We start from the raw sequence: 18,162 nt of genomic DNA, 5'->3' as shown, positions 1-18,162 counted from the left end.
CAGCAATGGTTGATTTTCCAGAACTCGGATACCTACAACATAGTCCCATTCTCCGCTTATGACGGCGTTCATACATGTAGTAGGGCCTCGTAGTTATTATGGAGTGAGGGAGTCTGTAACTCAGAATACCTAACTAGCACCTGGGAACCAGGCTATATCGGCGTGTATGTTGGATATTGAGTTGGAGAAAACTGTTCCCAGGGGACAGGGTCCCTCTGATTAGAGGGCCATACTTACTGGGATGACGCTCCGGGAGCTGGAACTTGCCGAGGGTCCTATTTGTCTTTTGCACCATACCTAAGGAACCTAATCAGGGCCGTCCTGACCGTTGCTCCTCAAACAGGAAATCAATTACGCACCCCTTTCCATACTTGGTGCAAACTTAATTGATGAGCTTTCTTTGCGTGCAAAGTAGTCTCCCTCCAATCGGTGGGAGCTCTATCTGCATATATCGTTTGACCTTGTCGGGGCTGCAGGAACCTAGGTTATATGTCCTGAGTGGCCCCTCGGCTTGTCTTGTCCATCATGTTTGTCTGGCATTTGGCCACCTTTGCCCTTCCCCTTGGTTTGACGGGTGTGTGGGTGTAGATGTGTGTTTCTGTACCATTTCAATATGCCGCTGGACCAGTTCTCTCGCAGTTGTCCTGGCTAGCAAGGTACCTTACCCATCACACTCTCAAGTGCGTAAGGTTGTAGAGATGCGGTACAGGTCATAGCTAGAGAGCTATCCGGCGCTGCACGGCTAAGGTGTGTCCTGGCGAAGTGTTGATAGTGCTATAAATTACTGGATTGCGAGGCCTTGGCAAACACGAAAAACCGGGAAATCCCAACAGTCGAAAGCTGCCTACCTTACCTACCTTAAAGTACCTTAGGTGCCTAGCGAATCGCCTGCTGGGTTGCCTTACGGCTTGTCCGGCCGCTTGCGCGGCTGGTGCCTTGAACTGCGCCCAAGCCACCGCACCATGGTAGTACCCTTCTAGTTTCACCACCTAAGGCAGCACCCCGCACCCTTTCCGGTCTCAACCTCTGGTTCGTGCCCTTACTTCTGATGATCCCCGGACCAAATATCCCAATCGTCACAATTCTGAGCATCACCCCACAGCGCCTACCGATACCGGGTCTGCGCCAAGCGTCTAGTATAGATGACACGATAGAAGATGTCTGCTGTACCCATCGGCTTGAGCTTCGGTAAGCAAGCCCCTGGATAACGTTGGGGCCGTCCCAAATTGCCTAACGCCACAATTGGGCGCCAGCTACCAGTCGTGATTAGACGGCGCGTCGATATACCGCACCTTAGCTGACATACAAATAATGAATTAGGAGATATCATCGCCGCCATCAAAGTACTACGAAACGTTGCGCGGGCATTGAGCGACCATCATGGCGCCGCACAGGCTTATCAGTCGACGGTTGAGGACGTAGAAAGCATTGCGTTGACGCTAGAGGAGCTTTGCCGCTTACGACTCGGTCCGGAACATACGGCCCATGTTAACGCGCTGCGTGGGCAGACCGCTAGGGTGCTCAGGATTGTGGGCAAGATTGAGAGCAATTTAAAGACACACCACGAGCAACTCGGCTTGAAACGACCAAGGGGCTGGTACCGAGCACCGCTCTCAAAATCGAAATGGGCGCTGAAGACCCAGCAATCTATCGATGGGAATCGGAAAGAGCTCGAGAACCATGCCCTTAGTTTAAAAGCTCTCGTCGCCGCGCTGATCCTGTACGTCCACCTCCCCAGATCAAGTCGGACCGGACATGAAGCTCACCTCGCCCCAAAAGCAAAGTCAACGGGTCCATCGAAGCAAAGAGCAATCAAATGCTGGCTTTGTTGCAGGCCAAGACAGAGGAAGATAGACAACGTTTTGCCGACGTGGCTACAGCTTTGCATGCCATGACTACGGCTCCGCCGAAACTCCAAGGCACGACTCTAATGTCGCCGAATCCGATCCTGGCGGGGAAAGGTGGCGGCACCGGAACCACGACAACACTACCATCCACACCCCCAGCATACCTACAAGCCACGTGGAAAGGCCCGAGCACGCCCCAGGATTGGAACGAAGAAGAGTGGTTCCAAGTGGACTGGCTTACTCCCTACAACAATGAGCCTAGCGCTCGACAGCCTCATGCCCTTTTCGTGCTCGCACTTTTGACTTTTCTGTACGACCTGGTTCGGTACGCCAGCATCTTCGCCATTGTTGTAGTTCCTTTCCTCGACGAGATTCCCCGTTCTGTTTCGCTTTTATTACCTGACAACTTGTCCTTGGTGGACCCCCTTGGACGTCGTTTTCAGTTGCCTGTGTCTTTCGGGAAGAACTGGGAGGTTGTTGCAGCGATGCTCAAGACGCACTTCCACGGCACTCCTGGCGCCCTGAAGATAGAGAGAGGGCAATTCAGAATCTTCGACGTTCATGATCCGGAGCGCACCATTCGGCCCTCCGATTGGACCGATGTAGTAGGCCCGAGAAAGAGATTCAAAATCTCCATCGTCATGTCTCGGATGCAGACGATCAACAGAATGTGCGTCAGGTGCAACTCAACCCTGTCCCCCTTCGGGCCGTCCCACGCAACCTGCAAGGGATGCGGACTCTTTTGTCATTCCTCGGTCAAGTTTCTCTCTCAAATACAGCTTGACAAGGCTGCTTCAAGTCGGACTCTTTGGAGACCTCATCAACTTCAAATCTTATCCGGCTTCTGGCCACAGAGAGCACAACTCTTTGAGTTGACGATACGCTCCTGGTTGGCCGGGTCTCTTTCGGGAAGACCATGCTCGGATTCCCAAGAGCCGTCGAATAAGAGCAGCGAAAAATTCCCCAAAGCTCAAAGCGCCGATACCTTGGACCAACAAAGTAACGAAAGTTCTAGCGATCCCGTCTCAACCCAGGACGCGAATCCGAATCCATTAGAACCTGAGGATGAGGAAGTTCAGGAAGCCCAGTCATGGCCCGAGACTAACGCAGAGTCCCGCACAGAAAAGGCTCTGGAAGAAGCCGAGATCAAGTTCTTCATCAACGTGTCTATGAAGCGAGACGAAAGCCTGCATGATGCCGCGGCGGCCGGGAACTACGATGTCGTCTGTCAACTCCTCGATCGAGGTTTTGATCCCAACGAATTAGGATCAACAGGATCGGTCTTGAGCGCGGCAATACTTTCTGGATCTCTGAAAATCGTTCAGCGACTCATCAGGGCGGGCGCTGAGGTGCTGCCGAGTCCGGACATACTATTGCCTCCCTGGCACCTCCCTCTCCCCGTTGCGGTTAGATATAGCCAGAACCATGTTCTGACAGAATACCTCCTGATGGAAGCCGTCAAGGCTGCGGCGCAAAGCCCACGAGCTTTCCAGACCTCGCTTGATGTCGCCTTATTCCAACTACTTTCCGCCACCTTGGCTACGCGCCGCACACCGCGCCGTCATTATACGCCCAGCATCACGGTCGATCGTCTCAGAACGCTTCAGCCCGTACCCTCAATGGCGTCAACCCTTCTGTATCTGGGAGCCAATCCCATGTCCACAAATACAAGGGCAGATCAGCGCTCTGCCTTCCTTCTGGCGTACCTCCGCCGATGCGAGCCGTACGTGGAGACGTTTCTGGCCGCAGCCCACGCGCGGGGATGCTTTTCCGCCTCGCAGATCCTGGCGGTCATGCAGGCATTCCATGGGCAACCGCTTGACACTGGTGGCACAGATGAGTCTTTGCAAGCGCTCTACAACAATCTGTTGATAGACAGGACGAACGTTGTGGAAAGGACAGTTCAGAAGCATCTCGAAACCCCAGGGCCTCCTTGCGAGTTCTTCCAACTCGCTGTTGTTCCCGAGACCAACCTCAGTCTCCACTATCCATATGACGGGCCGAGGCCCAGTAGACGAACTTGGTTGCGTGTTAAGAATACGTACAGAATGGATAAAGGCGAGGGAGGATGCATGCGAGAGCCGACCGTTCCGATGCTGGCGATCAATGGCGTGATCATCCCATAGCACGAGCACGCAATAAGGTCGTGTTAGGGACCAAAGAAGCCACAATGCACATAGCACCGCTGGGGATTTTTCTTCTTACTTCACCCTCTATGGAATAATGAGGTAGCGGATATTTAAAGCATGATGGATACCGAAGAGAGTTAATAACGGGCCGCCTTCGGCTCGTTAAAGCAAAGGTTTCCGTGGAAGACTTGGTATCCTGAGACGAAACTCAAGTGACTTCATAGTCATCACAGGTGGCCCCCTCAGCCCCACATCAGCGCAGAGCTCACCCATCAGGCTGAGCAGCCCTATACCCACTCGTTGATCCCATTCCTGGGCCCTCATCTCTCAGTTCATTCCCGTCACCCTGCCCAATTTCTGAGAATCATGGCAACTCCAAGCGGGAGGGAGCCGTGGGTCTCCGTTTGGACCAGGGGTCCTAATTTTGGACCCCTTGGACGCCAGCCCGAGGCCTGTTGTGGTGATGGAATCCTTCAGTCCTTCGATGCCTCAGAGAGGCGGACTCTTCTCCTTGCTCGTCTGACCTGATCCTGGTTCGTTGGAAAGCAACTTCCATACTCCTTACGTTTTTGTCATATCCCTCTCCTTATTCGGGCCCTGGGCATCTGTCTGGTATTTAAACTCGAATCCCCCTCAAAAATGGCTGGTTCCCATCCATTCGTTCTCAAACCTCTCCTGGTATCTATCCCTCGAATGTTTTACAAGAACATTCACACCCACCGCCCCCTTTGTTCTATTATTTCTGCCTTTGAATTAACCCTATAAAATGGGGAGAGTTAAGAGCACAGCTATTGCCCTCCGGTTAGGCTGCCAGAGCTAATGAGCTGATAGAAGTAACCGTCGCAGCCGTTCTTGATATCATGGTTACAGCTTTATCTGGAAGGATAAGCTCGGCTGGTGCGGTTGTGATAAATGTCGGAATCAACACATCTGCTGCCTTTCTTTCTCGCCACTCAACCAATGCCAACTTCACCGCTTCGGCGATGTGTTTTTGAAACTGTACGATCCTGACAAGCTGACCTGCCTTGCTGGCGGGCACCTTGACTTCTTCCCATATGCCACGTAGCAAGACGGATCGCCTTTCGCACTCTATCATGCGCTTCTTAGCGGGTCGAAGTGGTAAGTGTTCTGTCCTCTCCCCGAAACACCAAGCCGGAACTAACCAGACGAACTTACCGCAGATTGCCTTACCCCGTGCAGCTCGACCGGCTCGCTGCAATAAAGAGCCCATGCTCGGTGGCACCCCCCACTGAACGACGAGTCGAGTATCTGGATTATTAATACCCATTCCCATAGCGTCTGTAGCAACGATGATACGATGCATTGAGCTGTCCGAGCCATTTTCTATATCGGCTTTGCGGACTCTGCGGATATACGCCTTTTATCGGACTCTGCAAGCTCTGAATGATATGCCTGGATGGCATTGACTGCTGCCATCTTTGAACAGCCTGCCCGAATCAGCAGCATTCTAAGCACCCCGACCGCCTTCATAATCTACTTTATCGAGTCGACATAGACTATGGCCTTCAGAATTGTCTTACAACAGGAACGACTGTCAGATCCTGCTTCCACCGGCTGATATCGAGTACTGGTTAGCGCTACTTGAGCAGCAACCTTACCGCCACCATCCCTGAATGCCTCCCTGGCTATATTCTCCCTTCTCTCCTTTACAGTCTGCTCGATTGCCTGCTGTACCGGCTTAACGAGGAATTCTAGATCGCGGAAATTGTTTATCGGGTGCTGAATTGCTTAGATTGCGAACGTTATGTCGGGCCTGTCAATGGAAATCCGTTGAACGTAAACTGAAGGCTCGAATCCGCCGACATCTCGAACCTCGGCCAGCGTAACTGGATCGAGTCTCGCAGAACAGCCCAGCCAAGGCACGGATCTGTTAACCGTATCACGCAACAAGGCTAATTGACCGTATAGAGTTCTCCAGCGCAGACCCCACTCGCTGACCACCTATAGTTCGTCAATAGCTACCAATACAAGGTGGTCTTGGAAGGCCTAGTCGTATAAGACCCCCGTTTTGAACTTCTCTAACAATGCAATTTCTAGGCTCAGAAGCACTACGTCCGTCTGTTGAGCCGTGATATTCGGTGATAGCTGTCGACCCGGAATTCCTACCATACGTATATTTGCCAACTCGGATCTCGTTAAGCAACACGGCTTTATTCGACTAGTCATTTAATATGCAAGGTCTGCAGCCGGATATTCGAGCAATGAACTTGGCCTGTAGTTAAGATCAGTTATTTCATTGTTTTCCATAATCGTCTATGTACCTCGCCGCCGACTGACCTGATCCTCTTCAAGCAGGTTCAAAGGCATAATCATGAGACAAATGCCTTCTCATAAGGGCGGAATCGCCTGGAATACAACGCTCTTACCCCATCCTGTAGGTACAATTAGGATTAGGTCCTACTGGTCGACAGCAAGTCTCCGTATTGCCTCTACGTAGTCCTCACGGGGAGGGAAGTTGAGGAGGTTTGCCAATGTCGAGCGCAAAGACACAGGATCAGGGCGACACAATAGAGCATGTAGCATAGCGATCTGTAGCGGAGATCCATATATACCCCCGACTGTAGTATTCGAAGAGTAATTGAGGTTATGCGGCCGATGCCGTTGATGGCGAGGATACCGCCTTGCTGCAATTCACACAGCGACGAACGACAACCCCACCAAAACTATACAAATTTATCTCAGGCCCTCTGTGAGCGTCTTGCCGATTCGGGTTAGCGCGCCTTGGAACAGAGGGCTTGAGCTTGCTGAGGTAATGCTCAGTCTTGATCAAGCCTTGCTCACCTTTGCCCACCTAATTAAATTACCATTTTCGGCAAGGCCCTCGGCCACAAGTTGGAGAAGGCTCACATTGGCCACCACCACAATGGGAGCATAGAAAGATCCTTGAACCAATTGTGACGCGCGTTGTCCCGACGATGCTATTGATATTGCCGCTTCCGACAAGCCGTTAGATCGACGGCAACCCAAGATCCCTTGTCCCCATCCGTGCTGCGACTCGACTTTGCAATGCACCTGGATCTGCGCCAGATGCCTGTCGGTGGTCGAGTACGGCAATCAATCCTCACGAAAAGCCTTACTGTGATTGTGGCGTTTCCCTCTCCTGAAGACTCGCAGTTTCACTGCGGAACACGGCACATGGATCGAGTTGGGCCGATTACGACGGCGCCGGTGGACAGTCGGCGACGCCACGCACTTCGCTGTACTCTATCGATATGCAGGACACACGCGTCCGTCTCATCGATACGCCCGGTATTGGTGACGCCAGGCGACTAGACCAAGACAACAAGAATATGACCAATATTGTTAGGATCGTACGGACATACAAGACGCTCCACTGCATTATGATCATCCTCAAGCCGAACGCAGCATGCCTCACGTGACGTTTCGGTTGTGTTTGGTGGACGGTGCTGAGTCGGATGAGGGGTTCGGAGTGAAGGAGGGCGACGAGAATGGGTTCTGTGATGGTCTGCGAGCCGTAGAGGTCGTCGTGGATGGTTATGGTGTTGTTGGAGTGGTGTCCCAGGGTTTGGAAATAGCCTGGTTCTGGGGTGGGAGGCGTCATGGTTGAGTATGGGTATCAAGCTTGTTCATTGCGCAGTGTTAAGTCCTGAATGCGGGTTAAGGGGTGTGCGGTTGAAAGGGATTTTAGGTCTTTGTGTTGTCAACCCCGCTTGGCCTAACTGGGCAGGTCCGTAACTTCTCTGCCGGAAGAGCCCGAGCGTGTCTCTTCCAGAATACGAACGTCTGGCTTGAAATCGGTAGCATGCTTCCTGTGGTTGTCGGTATTGGCTGTTGCTTTGCATGTACTGTACAATACCGCTCACTTGCACTTCTCGGCCTGGAGGAAGATCGCGAAAACATGCCCGCCCCTGTTGGCATAATAGCTATCATTCATTCAATGCCTGCACAAGGATAACCTGTGCTTCAGACTCTTCAAGACATTGGCACATGAAAACTCTTTGCCCGTTTAATGCTGTTGAGTAATCACTTAAGTCATCGAAACAAACCATCTTCAAGGTCTAATAGCCCTATCGGAAACGACAAGAGCAGTCGCCGCTTGGAAAATGCTTCAGCGTTCTTGGCGGTATGTAAGCATGGCCCGTCTCCAGCCCGTGACAGCGCGTCTCGGACGTGATTTCCTCCGCGCCCAGACGCGCCTCGACTCTTGGCGTTCAGGCAGCCATTCAGGCAGAGAGGGGCTTGTGTTGGAGTTGGATGGAAATAGAGGCGCACGGTTACACGTTTGCTGGGGGATGAGGGGGTAGTGAGAAGGGATGAAGATAAATAGGGATTTCTCCTCGCTTTGTCCTCTCCTTCTTTTCACACCAGTTTTCCATCAAGCACTTCATCCCCAAAGCTCTGCAAAGCCCAATCAATCTTTTAACCCCAGACCCATCAAACACGTTACCTCTTCAACCACTGCATCCACAACACCCCTCCATCAAACCACCCCCAAGCCCATACGGTCCATACCCTGAAGCAAACCCCCAAAATGGACCCCGCTAAGGCCCCAACCTTCTTCCTAAACCTACACACCGCCGACCCCGAAGCCTCTCTCCAGTTCTTTACAGCCGTAGGCTTCACCCCGGTCCCAGAGTACAGCGACGCGCAAACCAAAACCCTGCGTCTCCCCGCTCCCAACGACGCCCTCTGTCTCATGCTGCACGCCCACAAGCGCTTCAAGGAGTTCATCCGCCCCGGAACGGAGACGAATGACGCGACCAAGACTACCGAGGCGTTGATTACGTTGGGTGTGTCCAAGAAGGAGCTTGTTGACGAGGCGATTGAGAAGGCGGTCAAAGCGGGGGGAAGTCCGGATCCGTTTGTCATGGAGGGGTATGGGCAAGGGATGGGCATGTATAGTCGGAGTTTTGCGGACTTGGATGGCCATATCTGGGAGGTTGCGTTTATGGGGGTGGGCCATCCTCCTAGGGAGGACACCGAGAAGAAGGAGGGGGAGTGAAGGGATGGGGTTGTCTTGGAGAATGGGATCGGTGGCGTTGTTAGGTAGCAGGGTGCGGAAGAAGCTGTAGATTTAGGAGGGGGGGAGAGGGGGGGGGATGATATGTTGTTATTACCTGAGGTGGCCTATAGCAGCTTGCGTGTATCATATTCGAAGGGCGAGGCATCGTCCCTGAGGATGTCATGGTTCTGTGTACTGGCCATAAGCCAGTTCATGTTGTTATCATTTGATTAGCTCGCGGGAATCGCGGCTGTCGCGTCACAATATTTTGATTGGATTTCGGTGTTGCAGCTGCTATGATACTACAGAGCGCGTCGCCCTTTTAACGGTAGGCAATAAGATCTTTCCCCCCTGGCTCGTTTTCTCGTCCGTGCCTCGTACAGAAGGAAGCACGACACCCTCCCAGGATGATGCCATCGCCGGGTTCCCAGTCCTACACGCCTGGAATAGCGGGGCCCGCTTCGACTTGTTCCGTCTGTGGCTCCAGTCATGCGACAAAGACCACAGCTGCTCTCCTGGGTCCTACAAGAGCGAGCGCTCGCCCGCCGGACCGTCCACTTCATCTCCACCTAAGCGTACTGGGAGTGCGGCTTCGACGGAATCCGCCTGCCTAGGCTGCCGACCTCGAGGCTCTGCTAGCGCTCAAGGGCAGTTGGAGATACCATTGCGAGCCCCCGCAGTACGGTATTGGCGGTCCTTGCTTAGAAAGAGTGCCGATACCCGCGCCGCCGGAAGAGCGCAATAGATAATTTGTATTTGAAAGGCTGGGCGGATAGCAATGCAGTTAAGGGACCACAAAATATAGCGGTGTCCGAGAACCAGACTATTGTTCTTTTTGACCTCCTTTTATTACTTGCCGCCCTACGTCTCTTAAACGTAGTTAGAGCTAAATAGCGGTACGTTGCAGTTGTCGGTATCCGAGACAAATGGTGGGAGAGTCCTCATCGGTCAATTCCAGCGCATGGAGGGTCGCAGTCCGCGATCCTGTGCGACTTCGCTAACTCTCTGTCGAGGATGCCGAATTCTCCCTTGCCGTTGAGGGGAATCGTTCGGATCTGTCCCTCTTTGGCAAAAGCCGTGGTGTCATCCACCAGGCATTCCAGGAAAGCGCCTCTTCCCGTCTCGATCGCTGATCGAGTGCTGTTGAATAATAATGCTGGCATTCGTGTCACCCCAGCCGAGCCTTCTCGAAGCCCGCCGAACTCGGGGAGGCTCTCGAGGGAGGCAAAATGAGCGTTAGGACTTAGACCGAGGTAATATATATAAAGGGCTATATCGATAAGTTTAAAGCTTTTCGCATTACTTTGTTTTTAATATATCTTTTGCATTCGTGCTTTTGTTGGATTGATGCCTTAAGGAGATTTGTTAGATAGGTGTCTTATAGCTCACCCAAGCTCAGCCCGAGCTCCGGGAGCCCCAGCCATCGCTCAGCGGCGGCTCAGCTCTAGAAACGGAGATGGATTTTGGTACGCTTGAGTTTCGTCCCCGAGGTCTCTGATATTATGCCTCTAGAGAAAGTTAGCTAGTAATTTCGACTATGTAGGTAGAGGTCCTACCACAATTATGACTAGAGAGAGCTCGAGTAGGTAGGTGAAACAGCGATGTAACTTAGAGGTGTGTCGGTATGTGGGGCTGTCCGGTAGGTGGGTAAGGTATGTACAATACACCCGACTTTTAGTATTTGGACGGCCATGGCACAACAACAACCCTATAGGCTAGGCAATGCCCGTGGAAATCCCCGATCAGAATTTTCCTCACTATCTAAGGTAAGGTAGCCAGTTGTCCGGCAGGAAGACGTCGGGGCCTCCGGGGCTCAATCCAACCGTCTCCACCACAAGACTTGCTCAGATTGTCCCGTAATAAATGACAACTCCACAAAAACCTGGTCGTTACTCTTGACTATGGTGTAATTGCGACGCAGCAAAGAGCCAATCAATGTCGGAACGGAGGCTCCAGTCAGCGGGCCGTGCTCAATGCGCCCTGTCGAGTGCGTCGACGGATAGACAGTATACCGGCCCGAGTATGAGAGGGTGCTTCTGCCGATCATGGCCCATTCGGCATCGGACTGGTTGTCAGTAGGTGGGTACGCCAGGTCCAACGGAAGAATGGAGGAATCATTCGAGGCCATGCTCGTGATGACCCAGCCGGATTGACTGTAGCTGATGACGCCATTGATGCCGCTGCCCCAATGCGGGATAAGACTGGGGACGCCATCTCTAATGCTGCGTGAAGGGCCATTCGTTAGCCATAATAGACAACGAGATAGGGGCTGGCATACGTGGTGTAGTTGTGCAGAAGCCAGGTGCCTACGACGGACGAGAAGGTCGACTTCATGGTGAAACCGCGTATTGTAGTGATGTGTAGTGATGTCGTCAGTTGGGATTTAGGTGAAATGGCGAGCTCACCCAGCGGATCTGGCTGCTATAGGGACAGGGAATAGTACAATTTATAGCCAGAGTCATGGACGTTGCTCTCGACTCTGAACGGAGCATGACTTTTTGTTCCGGTGGACTATATGGCTGACGTGAGAGTACCAGACCTCCAGAATTAGGTCACCTACTATGCACGCAGGAAGCGATGTGTCTAGATCGAGGAATGGCCAGGCCAAGCCAATAATGTCACCCTCCATGGCCTCCCTGGGAGAATAACCGGCGTGTAATTCGACTGCACAGTACCAGAAGCTCGGGATGGTCTATCTAATCTGAAGACCGAGGATCATTGTTAAGCTTACACTCAAAGAGCTCGGCGCCAAGACCCGGATTTTGCTCACACAAGACCGTATATGTGTACGGTAAGCTGCATTGGGAGAATTCATCATTGTCGGGGCACCACTCCGTAGTAGGTATCTTATCCGGTCTTTTTCTCTTGGAGCTTTCTTTCCTATTGAGCCCTACCCGCGCTCGACGCCGGCGTTTTCAACTTGAATTTCGCTGAGGTGAATTAAATTTCTTAAGCAGATCTCGGGCGGCAGCGCTTAGCATCTACTATATGTTTTCGATCCACCAGGTTCAAGGCTGATACGATTCCAGGACTGAGCCCCACCCCCGAGAGACCCCGCCCCCGCGGAGTTACCGGCGCACCGCAGGCTCCCACGTCCAAGGTAACTCACCACTCACCAAGTGTTGGTTGGGTACCCAGGAGTAGCCCATCCCCTCATCGGCTCGGCATACCCCTCCCTCCCTCAAGTTCGGTATGTCCCTCCCTCCCCCAAGCTCGGCCTTTCTTTCCACCTTGGCGGCCCGAGCACCTATTAGAGTTTGTCACCATCACCGTCGCGGACCCGAGGTCTGGAAGCCCTCGCCTGTGCGCATGGGTTCGCGTACGCCGGGAAATATCTCTACAACCGATCCTCTAGGCAACCTAGCAAATGGGCAAAAACATTGTGGTCGCCCCGCAGGATCTCCGCCCCACGCCCGGAGAGCGTCAGCGAATTATAAGTGTACTCAGGTGCAGTACCTTCTCACGCACAACAACAGAATACTACCTTCCGTTACCGGTGTTTTCGCTCACCTATTGCGAGCTCCTAACACCGACATCCGCAGTGGCGTCGACGCCAATGACTCGAAGACCGATAGCGGGGTAGTGATTTTAATGGCAAGTCGGTCAATTGGAAGAGCGGCAGCACCAATCGATTCGTAAGATGCAGGGAACAGATGCGTCATCCTTGGACCGGCACGCCAACCTCTGTCGACCCGCCCACGCTTGCCCTACAACGGCACTTGGGTCGAGAGCAAGGCACGCTCCACAACTCTACTGCGACGGTACGTGGGGTTTATTCCGGGAACGGGAAGTGCTAAGGACCTGGCTTGGCACGTCAGTCTAAAAAGGTATAGGATCTGCTTACCTCGCATGTGTAAGCTTGTGAGTTAAACTATTACCTCCTTGATCTGGAAGTCGACGGTAACAACTTGCCGGGGTCCGAGTTGAAGAACCGCCGCTCGCGGGATACGTTGCACAGCGAGGTGTGGGCTGCAGGCTGTGGAGGGAGATCATATACTGGGGTATAAGTAACGAGGTAATCAGGTATGGTTCCGGCCTGCTGGGCTGCGCCTATCCTTTAATTCCCCCTTCAACTGTCTTCCCTGCCTCACCACACACCATGAAGATCGAGGGTTTGGTTGCAGTATCGGCCGCTCTCGGCGCCGCTGCCGCGGCGTCGGCTGGCAAGATGGAGAGGGTGATGGACATCAAGACTAAGCAATGGGCCGACGCTAAGGCTAAAGGTCTCTTCGGCGGCTCTGCGTTGTACCACAAGGTTGGCTCCTGGCAGCCCTGCATCAACGGAAGATCCGGCCGGGGCAAGAATTCGTACCGGTGTAACAAGGTTGATATGCATGGCTTCCTGAGCCACGAGGACCTTGGCTCCATCGAAAAAGCCGGCAACGATGTTTGGGGTTGGACGTCGCGCTCTGGGCGCGAGTTCGGTATCGTTGGCCAAAGAGACGGCGTCGGCTTCGTCGAGATTACCAAGACCGGCAGTCTCGAGTACCTCGGTCGTCTCGACACGCAGACTACGGCGACGAGCTGGAGAGATATCAAGGTCATCGGCCATTACGCCTACATCGGTGCCGAGTCTGAAGGCCACGGCCTGCAAATCTTTGACCTCGAGAAGCTGCTGGATGTCAAGCCTTGGTGGAACCCCTTCTTCTGGCGGCCAAAAGTCTTCAACAAAGACACGGACCTGACGGCCCTCTTCACCGGCTTCGGCGCCTCTCACAACATCGTCGCCCACGAGGAGACCAACATGATCTACGCGGTCGGCGGCCGCTCGGGCGCCAACTCGCGCAACACGACGTGCGCCGGCGGCATGTTCATGGTCGACGTGTCCAACCCCGCCAAGCCTGTCTCCCCGGGCTGCATCCCCCAGGACGGCTACGTGCACGACGCCCAGTGCGTCATCTACAAGGGCCCCACCGAGAAGTACCGCGGCCGCGAGATCTGCTTCAACTACAACGAGGACGCCTTGACCATCATGGACGTGACCGACAAGGCCGCGCCCGTCATCGTCTCCAGGACGCCCTACGTCGGCTTCGCCTACACCCACCAGGGCTGGCTCATCGACGACACCATGACCTTCCTCCTGCTGGACGACGAGGCCGACGAGATGGACGGCACCGACCCCGGCGCCGACGGCCGCACCACCACCTACATCTTCAACGTCACCAACCTCGAGGCGCCCCTGAACACGGGCTACTACAAGAGCCCCGCCCGGTCCATCGACCACAACCAATATGTAAGCTTGCCGCTGCCCATCTACCGTATCTCCCCGGTCGAGTTTTTTATTTAACACCCAAACTAGGTCGTCAGCGGTCTCACCTACCAAGCCAACTACGGCTCGGGTCTGCGCATCGTCGACGTGTCCGGCGTCGAGCTGGATCCCACGGGCGGCAATTTTGAGGAGGTCGGCTTCTTTGACTGCCACCCCGAGGACGATGACATTAACGGTGTGATCGAATTCCTCGGCACTTGGTCTGTCTACCCGTACTTCAGGTCCGGGTACATCCTTCTCAACTCGATCGAGCGCGGTATCTTCTCGCTCAAGTACACTGGTCGCAAGGCCAAGTATTGAACTGGGTTATGTCTGGGTTGAAATGCGCTGTTCCGAGCTGTGCAGGTCGATAATTAAATAATCATAGTCTTACTTGAACTTTTTGTGCTCAGCCGAATCGCGGATGATAACTAGTGGTCGGTGATGCCGTGTCGTGTCGTAGACCCAAGAACCAACCCGGCATTGATGGTCAGGTAATTACTGCCAAATGTTCAACCGCGGGAGCCACGGGAATCATTCCACAACGCAATCCACACAAATCAAAGTCTCAGGCAAGGGACGGGTCCCCCCTCATCCACACACATCAAAATAGAAAGAAGAATAACAATCATCTATTCATTGTCCCACCCTCTCATATCACAGGGAAAATAAACCCCACCTCAAAACAACCCCAACAAATCATCCCCCCCACTCCCTCCCTTCTGCGAATGCCCCAACTGCTGGCCCGGCGGGGGCGGCGCGCTCGTCCCGCTCAAGTCCATCCCCGCAAACCCACTCATCAGATCCCCCATCGCGCTCCCGCCTCCCATAGCGCCAGCCGCCTGCCCGGGGACCGCCATCCCCCCCGCCGGGGACGGACTATCGAACAAGCCCATGATATCTGCCATGCCGCCGCTCGGTGCCTGCAACGGCGGAGCCGCCACCGCCGCACCACCAGCCGCGGGACTAGCCACCCGTTCCGGAGTCCCCATGTTCTGCTGCTCGGCGCTGCTCGCCGGAGCGGCGCCGTCAAAGTCGATATCCAGCAGATTCTCGACGTGGCTCTGGGCGGCGGCGGAGCCCGTGCCATTGGCAGCCGCAGCCGCCGCGACAGACGCGGCGATGGGGTTCTCGGCGGCGTTCTGGCGCTGCTCCTGGATGGCGGCGCGCTGGATCTCCTCGGCGCCGAAGCGGCCCTTGCCGACGAATGACTCGGGCGGCTTGTGGTACACGGACGCGAGCGTCGAGAGCTCCGACAGCAGCTGCTCCAGGAGGACCGGGGGTAAGCTGGTCACTGTTGTAGTGATGGCGGGTTTCTGGGCGAGGATGATGTTCTTCAGGACGGTGCGTTAGCGGGGCCAGAGGTTAGGTGAGCGGGGCTTGAAGGTAAAAAGGGGCAGCGAACCTTGGCAATGTCGAGATCACCCGAGAGGAGGCGCCAGTAGATGTACGCGCGGTCGCGGATGTCCGGGTTGTCGCTGTCTGCAGTGGCTTGCTGCAGGACCTTCTGAACAAGGCCTTGGTTGTTGCTTGGCTTCTTCAGGAACAACTTCACCACTGCAGTGAGTATTTGCAGTTGGGTCTACCAGGGGTTAGCTCCAGCAACACTGATGGTGGTGACGGAAGATGCCTCACCTGTGTAAACTCCTCAGCGAACACGTCAACAAACCCCGACAGAATCTGGTCGGCGTTGTTGATCTTCTCTGCGTACTCTCCCACAATCCAGATAAGCGACCCACGGGCGTTCGGCTCGTCCAGCTCGTCAATGTACTTGCAAAGGGTGGGAATGACGCCCTCGTATCCGGGATACTTCCGAAGAATGTCCTTGATGACCACGACGACCTCCTGGACGACATAGTTGACCTTTGTCGAGATCAGGTCGAGCAGGGCGTTGACACACTTCTCGCTTGCCGCTTCGATCTTGATGGCGACCTGGCCGATGGCCTTCACCGCCCGCTTGACAAAATCCATGTCGACCTCCAGCGCGTACTCCTTCAGCTCGGATAATAATTGATCAAAATTCTTCTCGTTCGCTATCCTGACCATGATCTCTAGTTTCTGGAGCTTAACGTAGGGAGGGTCGTTGTATTTGCAGAAAAATACCCTAAGCTCTTTGCTGAGAATGTCAGGCTTCGCCTGCAGGAGGAGGTCGATATTCCTGAGAGCAACGTATTGAACTTCGGGGGCAGAGGAAACAAGGGTGACTGCGGGCAATGTCAGCAGGCAATAGACAGGAGGCTGGGGGAGACATACCTAAAGGAGGGGCCATCTTCTTTAGGTATTGCCTAACCAGCTCGGGGTTGATCAGCTTCATGTGAATGAAGACAACCTTGACCGCGGCTAGGACGACGCTAGGGTTGACGTGTTGGAACTGCGGCGCGACCCTTTCACAGATGTGCTCCGACTCCTTGACATCCGTGGGAGGGTAGTCTGCTAGCGTGCTCAAAATTGTGACTCTCCCCCATTCCGTGCATTCGTTCAGCGCCATGAGCAGCTTCTTCAAGGTGTTGGGCGTAATGACCAGGGCCCTGGTCTCGGGCGCCGTCTCGCTGATCTCGGACAGGGCTTGTACCGAGTTCGCCACAACCATCGGGTTCGGATCTCCAATCATCTCCTGCAAGGTCTCGAGGAAGCCGTTGTCGATGCACATTGTCGGGTTAAGGTCAAAAAGCTTGGCGACGCAAATGGCGGCGGTCTTGCGAACGTAGGGCGACTCATCCCGCAGCGTCTTGCGCAAGGGTTCTTCCATGTAGTCCACCATCTTGTCGACGCGAACGCAGCCCATCGTCCTGATCGCCAGTGCTCGGATGAGTGGGTTTGGGTCTTCGGAGTCTTGCACGAAAGTATTGACGGCGAGGATGCAGAGATCTGGATGGGACTTCGCATAGTTCCTACACAGCTTGTCAGGACCACCATTCCGTCAGGCGGGGCACACTCCAGGCCTGTAAACGATTCGGCGAGATATCTCACATTAGGTATAGGTACACCAGCTTTTTCTGGTCGAGGTCTGACGTTGCAATGTTCTTGAGGACGTCAGGGAACAGTGCGGACACATCCTTGCCTAGTGTCATGGCCATGATGGTCTTCTGGATGGCTTCTTTCCGCTCGTAGGCATACTGCGACACCAGACCCGCCCGTAGTTCGAACGTCTCCCCCTTTCGTGGGGCAGCGAAGGCCCCGCGGATTCGATTCACGGTTTGGGCCATCTCGCAGAGCTCGGCTCAGCCGGTCGGTTGCTGGGCGAGGGCGGGGACGAGTTGTCGAGTTGGAAGCTGTAGAGGGGCGGTGAATTGGCGGGGTTCGACAAAGGAGAGCTTGCCGGTTGACCGCGAATTGCGCCTAACTCATTCGCAGTCGCGAGATCTCAAATCCTAGTCGGTCGCCCGTGGCGCTGCGCGACCTGCCGAGACACTGTTGCGGGATGATCTACGTTTGTGGTGTTTGTGGTCAGGCCGAGCGCCAGCACTCCCATATTGCCGTGGGCCCTGGCCTTGCACCCCTGAAAGGCTGTGGCTTGGCGATAAAGCTCCAGCCACAGTCGGTGGGGTTGACCGGTCTAGTGGATACTTGTGCCGTTCTCATCCATGTTCCACCATGCGCTGCACAACCTGCTAGCCCCAACAATACCTACAACGACTGGTCTCTGATGCGTCTCCGTTGTGAGGAATTGGCGCTCTACCCGTAGACCCAACACCTAAGCCAATATAATATGGTGTGTTTGTTTCCGCGATGGTTGGTCCGAGACTAAACTGACTTCAATGTTCAGGCCAATTTCCCGAATCTGCGGCGCCTCTTCATCGAAGCTCGAACTGACAATGAGGAGAGGGAGGTTTCAAGGAGAGCAGTAAGTTCGGCCCACCATTCGTTTTCTAGCAATGTTGGTTGACCGCAGCTTGCAGTTCTATAATGCAGTTCTCTTTCTGGGATCAGTCGCAGTATTTAGCTTGATTGCTC

General features: G+C 54.2%; 6 protein-coding genes across 6 annotated transcripts; 3 read left to right on the top strand and 3 right to left on the bottom strand.

The window, feature by feature from the left end:
* Positions 1 to 1,157: 1,157 nt before the first annotated feature.
* Positions 1,158 to 3,973, top strand: MFIFM68171_08131 (uncharacterized protein; the record flags this gene model as incomplete). Its single annotated transcript, XM_071063551.1, has 3 exons — positions 1,158 to 1,188; positions 1,321 to 1,720; positions 1,780 to 3,973. 3 exons carry the CDS (start codon positions 1,158 to 1,160, stop codon positions 3,971 to 3,973), a joined length of 2,625 nt encoding a protein of 874 aa, XP_070919652.1.
* A 3,178-nt stretch (positions 3,974 to 7,151) lies between these two features.
* MFIFM68171_08130 (uncharacterized protein) lies at positions 7,152 to 7,559 on the bottom strand (the record flags this gene model as incomplete). Its single annotated transcript, XM_071063550.1, has 2 exons — positions 7,152 to 7,266; positions 7,321 to 7,559. The coding sequence occupies 2 exons, from the start codon at positions 7,557 to 7,559 to the stop codon at positions 7,152 to 7,154; spliced, it is 354 nt and encodes a 117-aa protein (XP_070919651.1).
* A 930-nt stretch (positions 7,560 to 8,489) lies between these two features.
* MFIFM68171_08129 (uncharacterized protein) lies at positions 8,490 to 8,960 on the top strand (the record flags this gene model as incomplete). Its single annotated transcript, XM_071063549.1, has 1 exon — positions 8,490 to 8,960. The coding sequence occupies one exon, from the start codon at positions 8,490 to 8,492 to the stop codon at positions 8,958 to 8,960; it is 471 nt and encodes a 156-aa protein (XP_070919650.1).
* Positions 8,961 to 10,773: 1,813 nt separating this feature from the next.
* Positions 10,774 to 11,294, bottom strand: MFIFM68171_08128 (Lipocalin-like domain-containing protein; the record flags this gene model as incomplete). Its single annotated transcript, XM_071063548.1, has 2 exons — positions 10,774 to 11,182; positions 11,239 to 11,294. 2 exons carry the CDS (start codon positions 11,292 to 11,294, stop codon positions 10,774 to 10,776), a joined length of 465 nt encoding a protein of 154 aa, XP_070919649.1.
* A 1,765-nt stretch (positions 11,295 to 13,059) lies between these two features.
* MFIFM68171_08127 (Regulatory P domain-containing protein) lies at positions 13,060 to 14,529 on the top strand (the record flags this gene model as incomplete). Its single annotated transcript, XM_071063547.1, has 2 exons — positions 13,060 to 14,193; positions 14,260 to 14,529. The coding sequence occupies 2 exons, from the start codon at positions 13,060 to 13,062 to the stop codon at positions 14,527 to 14,529; spliced, it is 1,404 nt and encodes a 467-aa protein (XP_070919648.1).
* Positions 14,530 to 14,888: 359 nt separating this feature from the next.
* APL2 (beta-adaptin) lies at positions 14,889 to 17,414 on the bottom strand (the record flags this gene model as incomplete). Its single annotated transcript, XM_071063546.1, has 5 exons — positions 14,889 to 15,542; positions 15,614 to 15,790; positions 15,844 to 16,412; positions 16,462 to 17,099; positions 17,179 to 17,414. 5 exons carry the CDS (start codon positions 17,412 to 17,414, stop codon positions 14,889 to 14,891), a joined length of 2,274 nt encoding a protein of 757 aa, XP_070919647.1.
* Positions 17,415 to 18,162: the final 748 nt, after the last annotated feature.

The sequence above is a fragment of the Madurella fahalii genome (genome assembly GCF_045866475.1).
Source record: "Madurella fahalii IFM 68171 DNA, scaffold_4, whole genome shotgun sequence".
In the NCBI taxonomy this organism is placed as follows: domain Eukaryota; kingdom Fungi; phylum Ascomycota; class Sordariomycetes; order Sordariales; genus Madurella; species Madurella fahalii.
The sequence above is the reverse complement of the archived record's forward strand: the minus strand, read 5'-3'. Positions and strand labels throughout refer to the sequence as shown.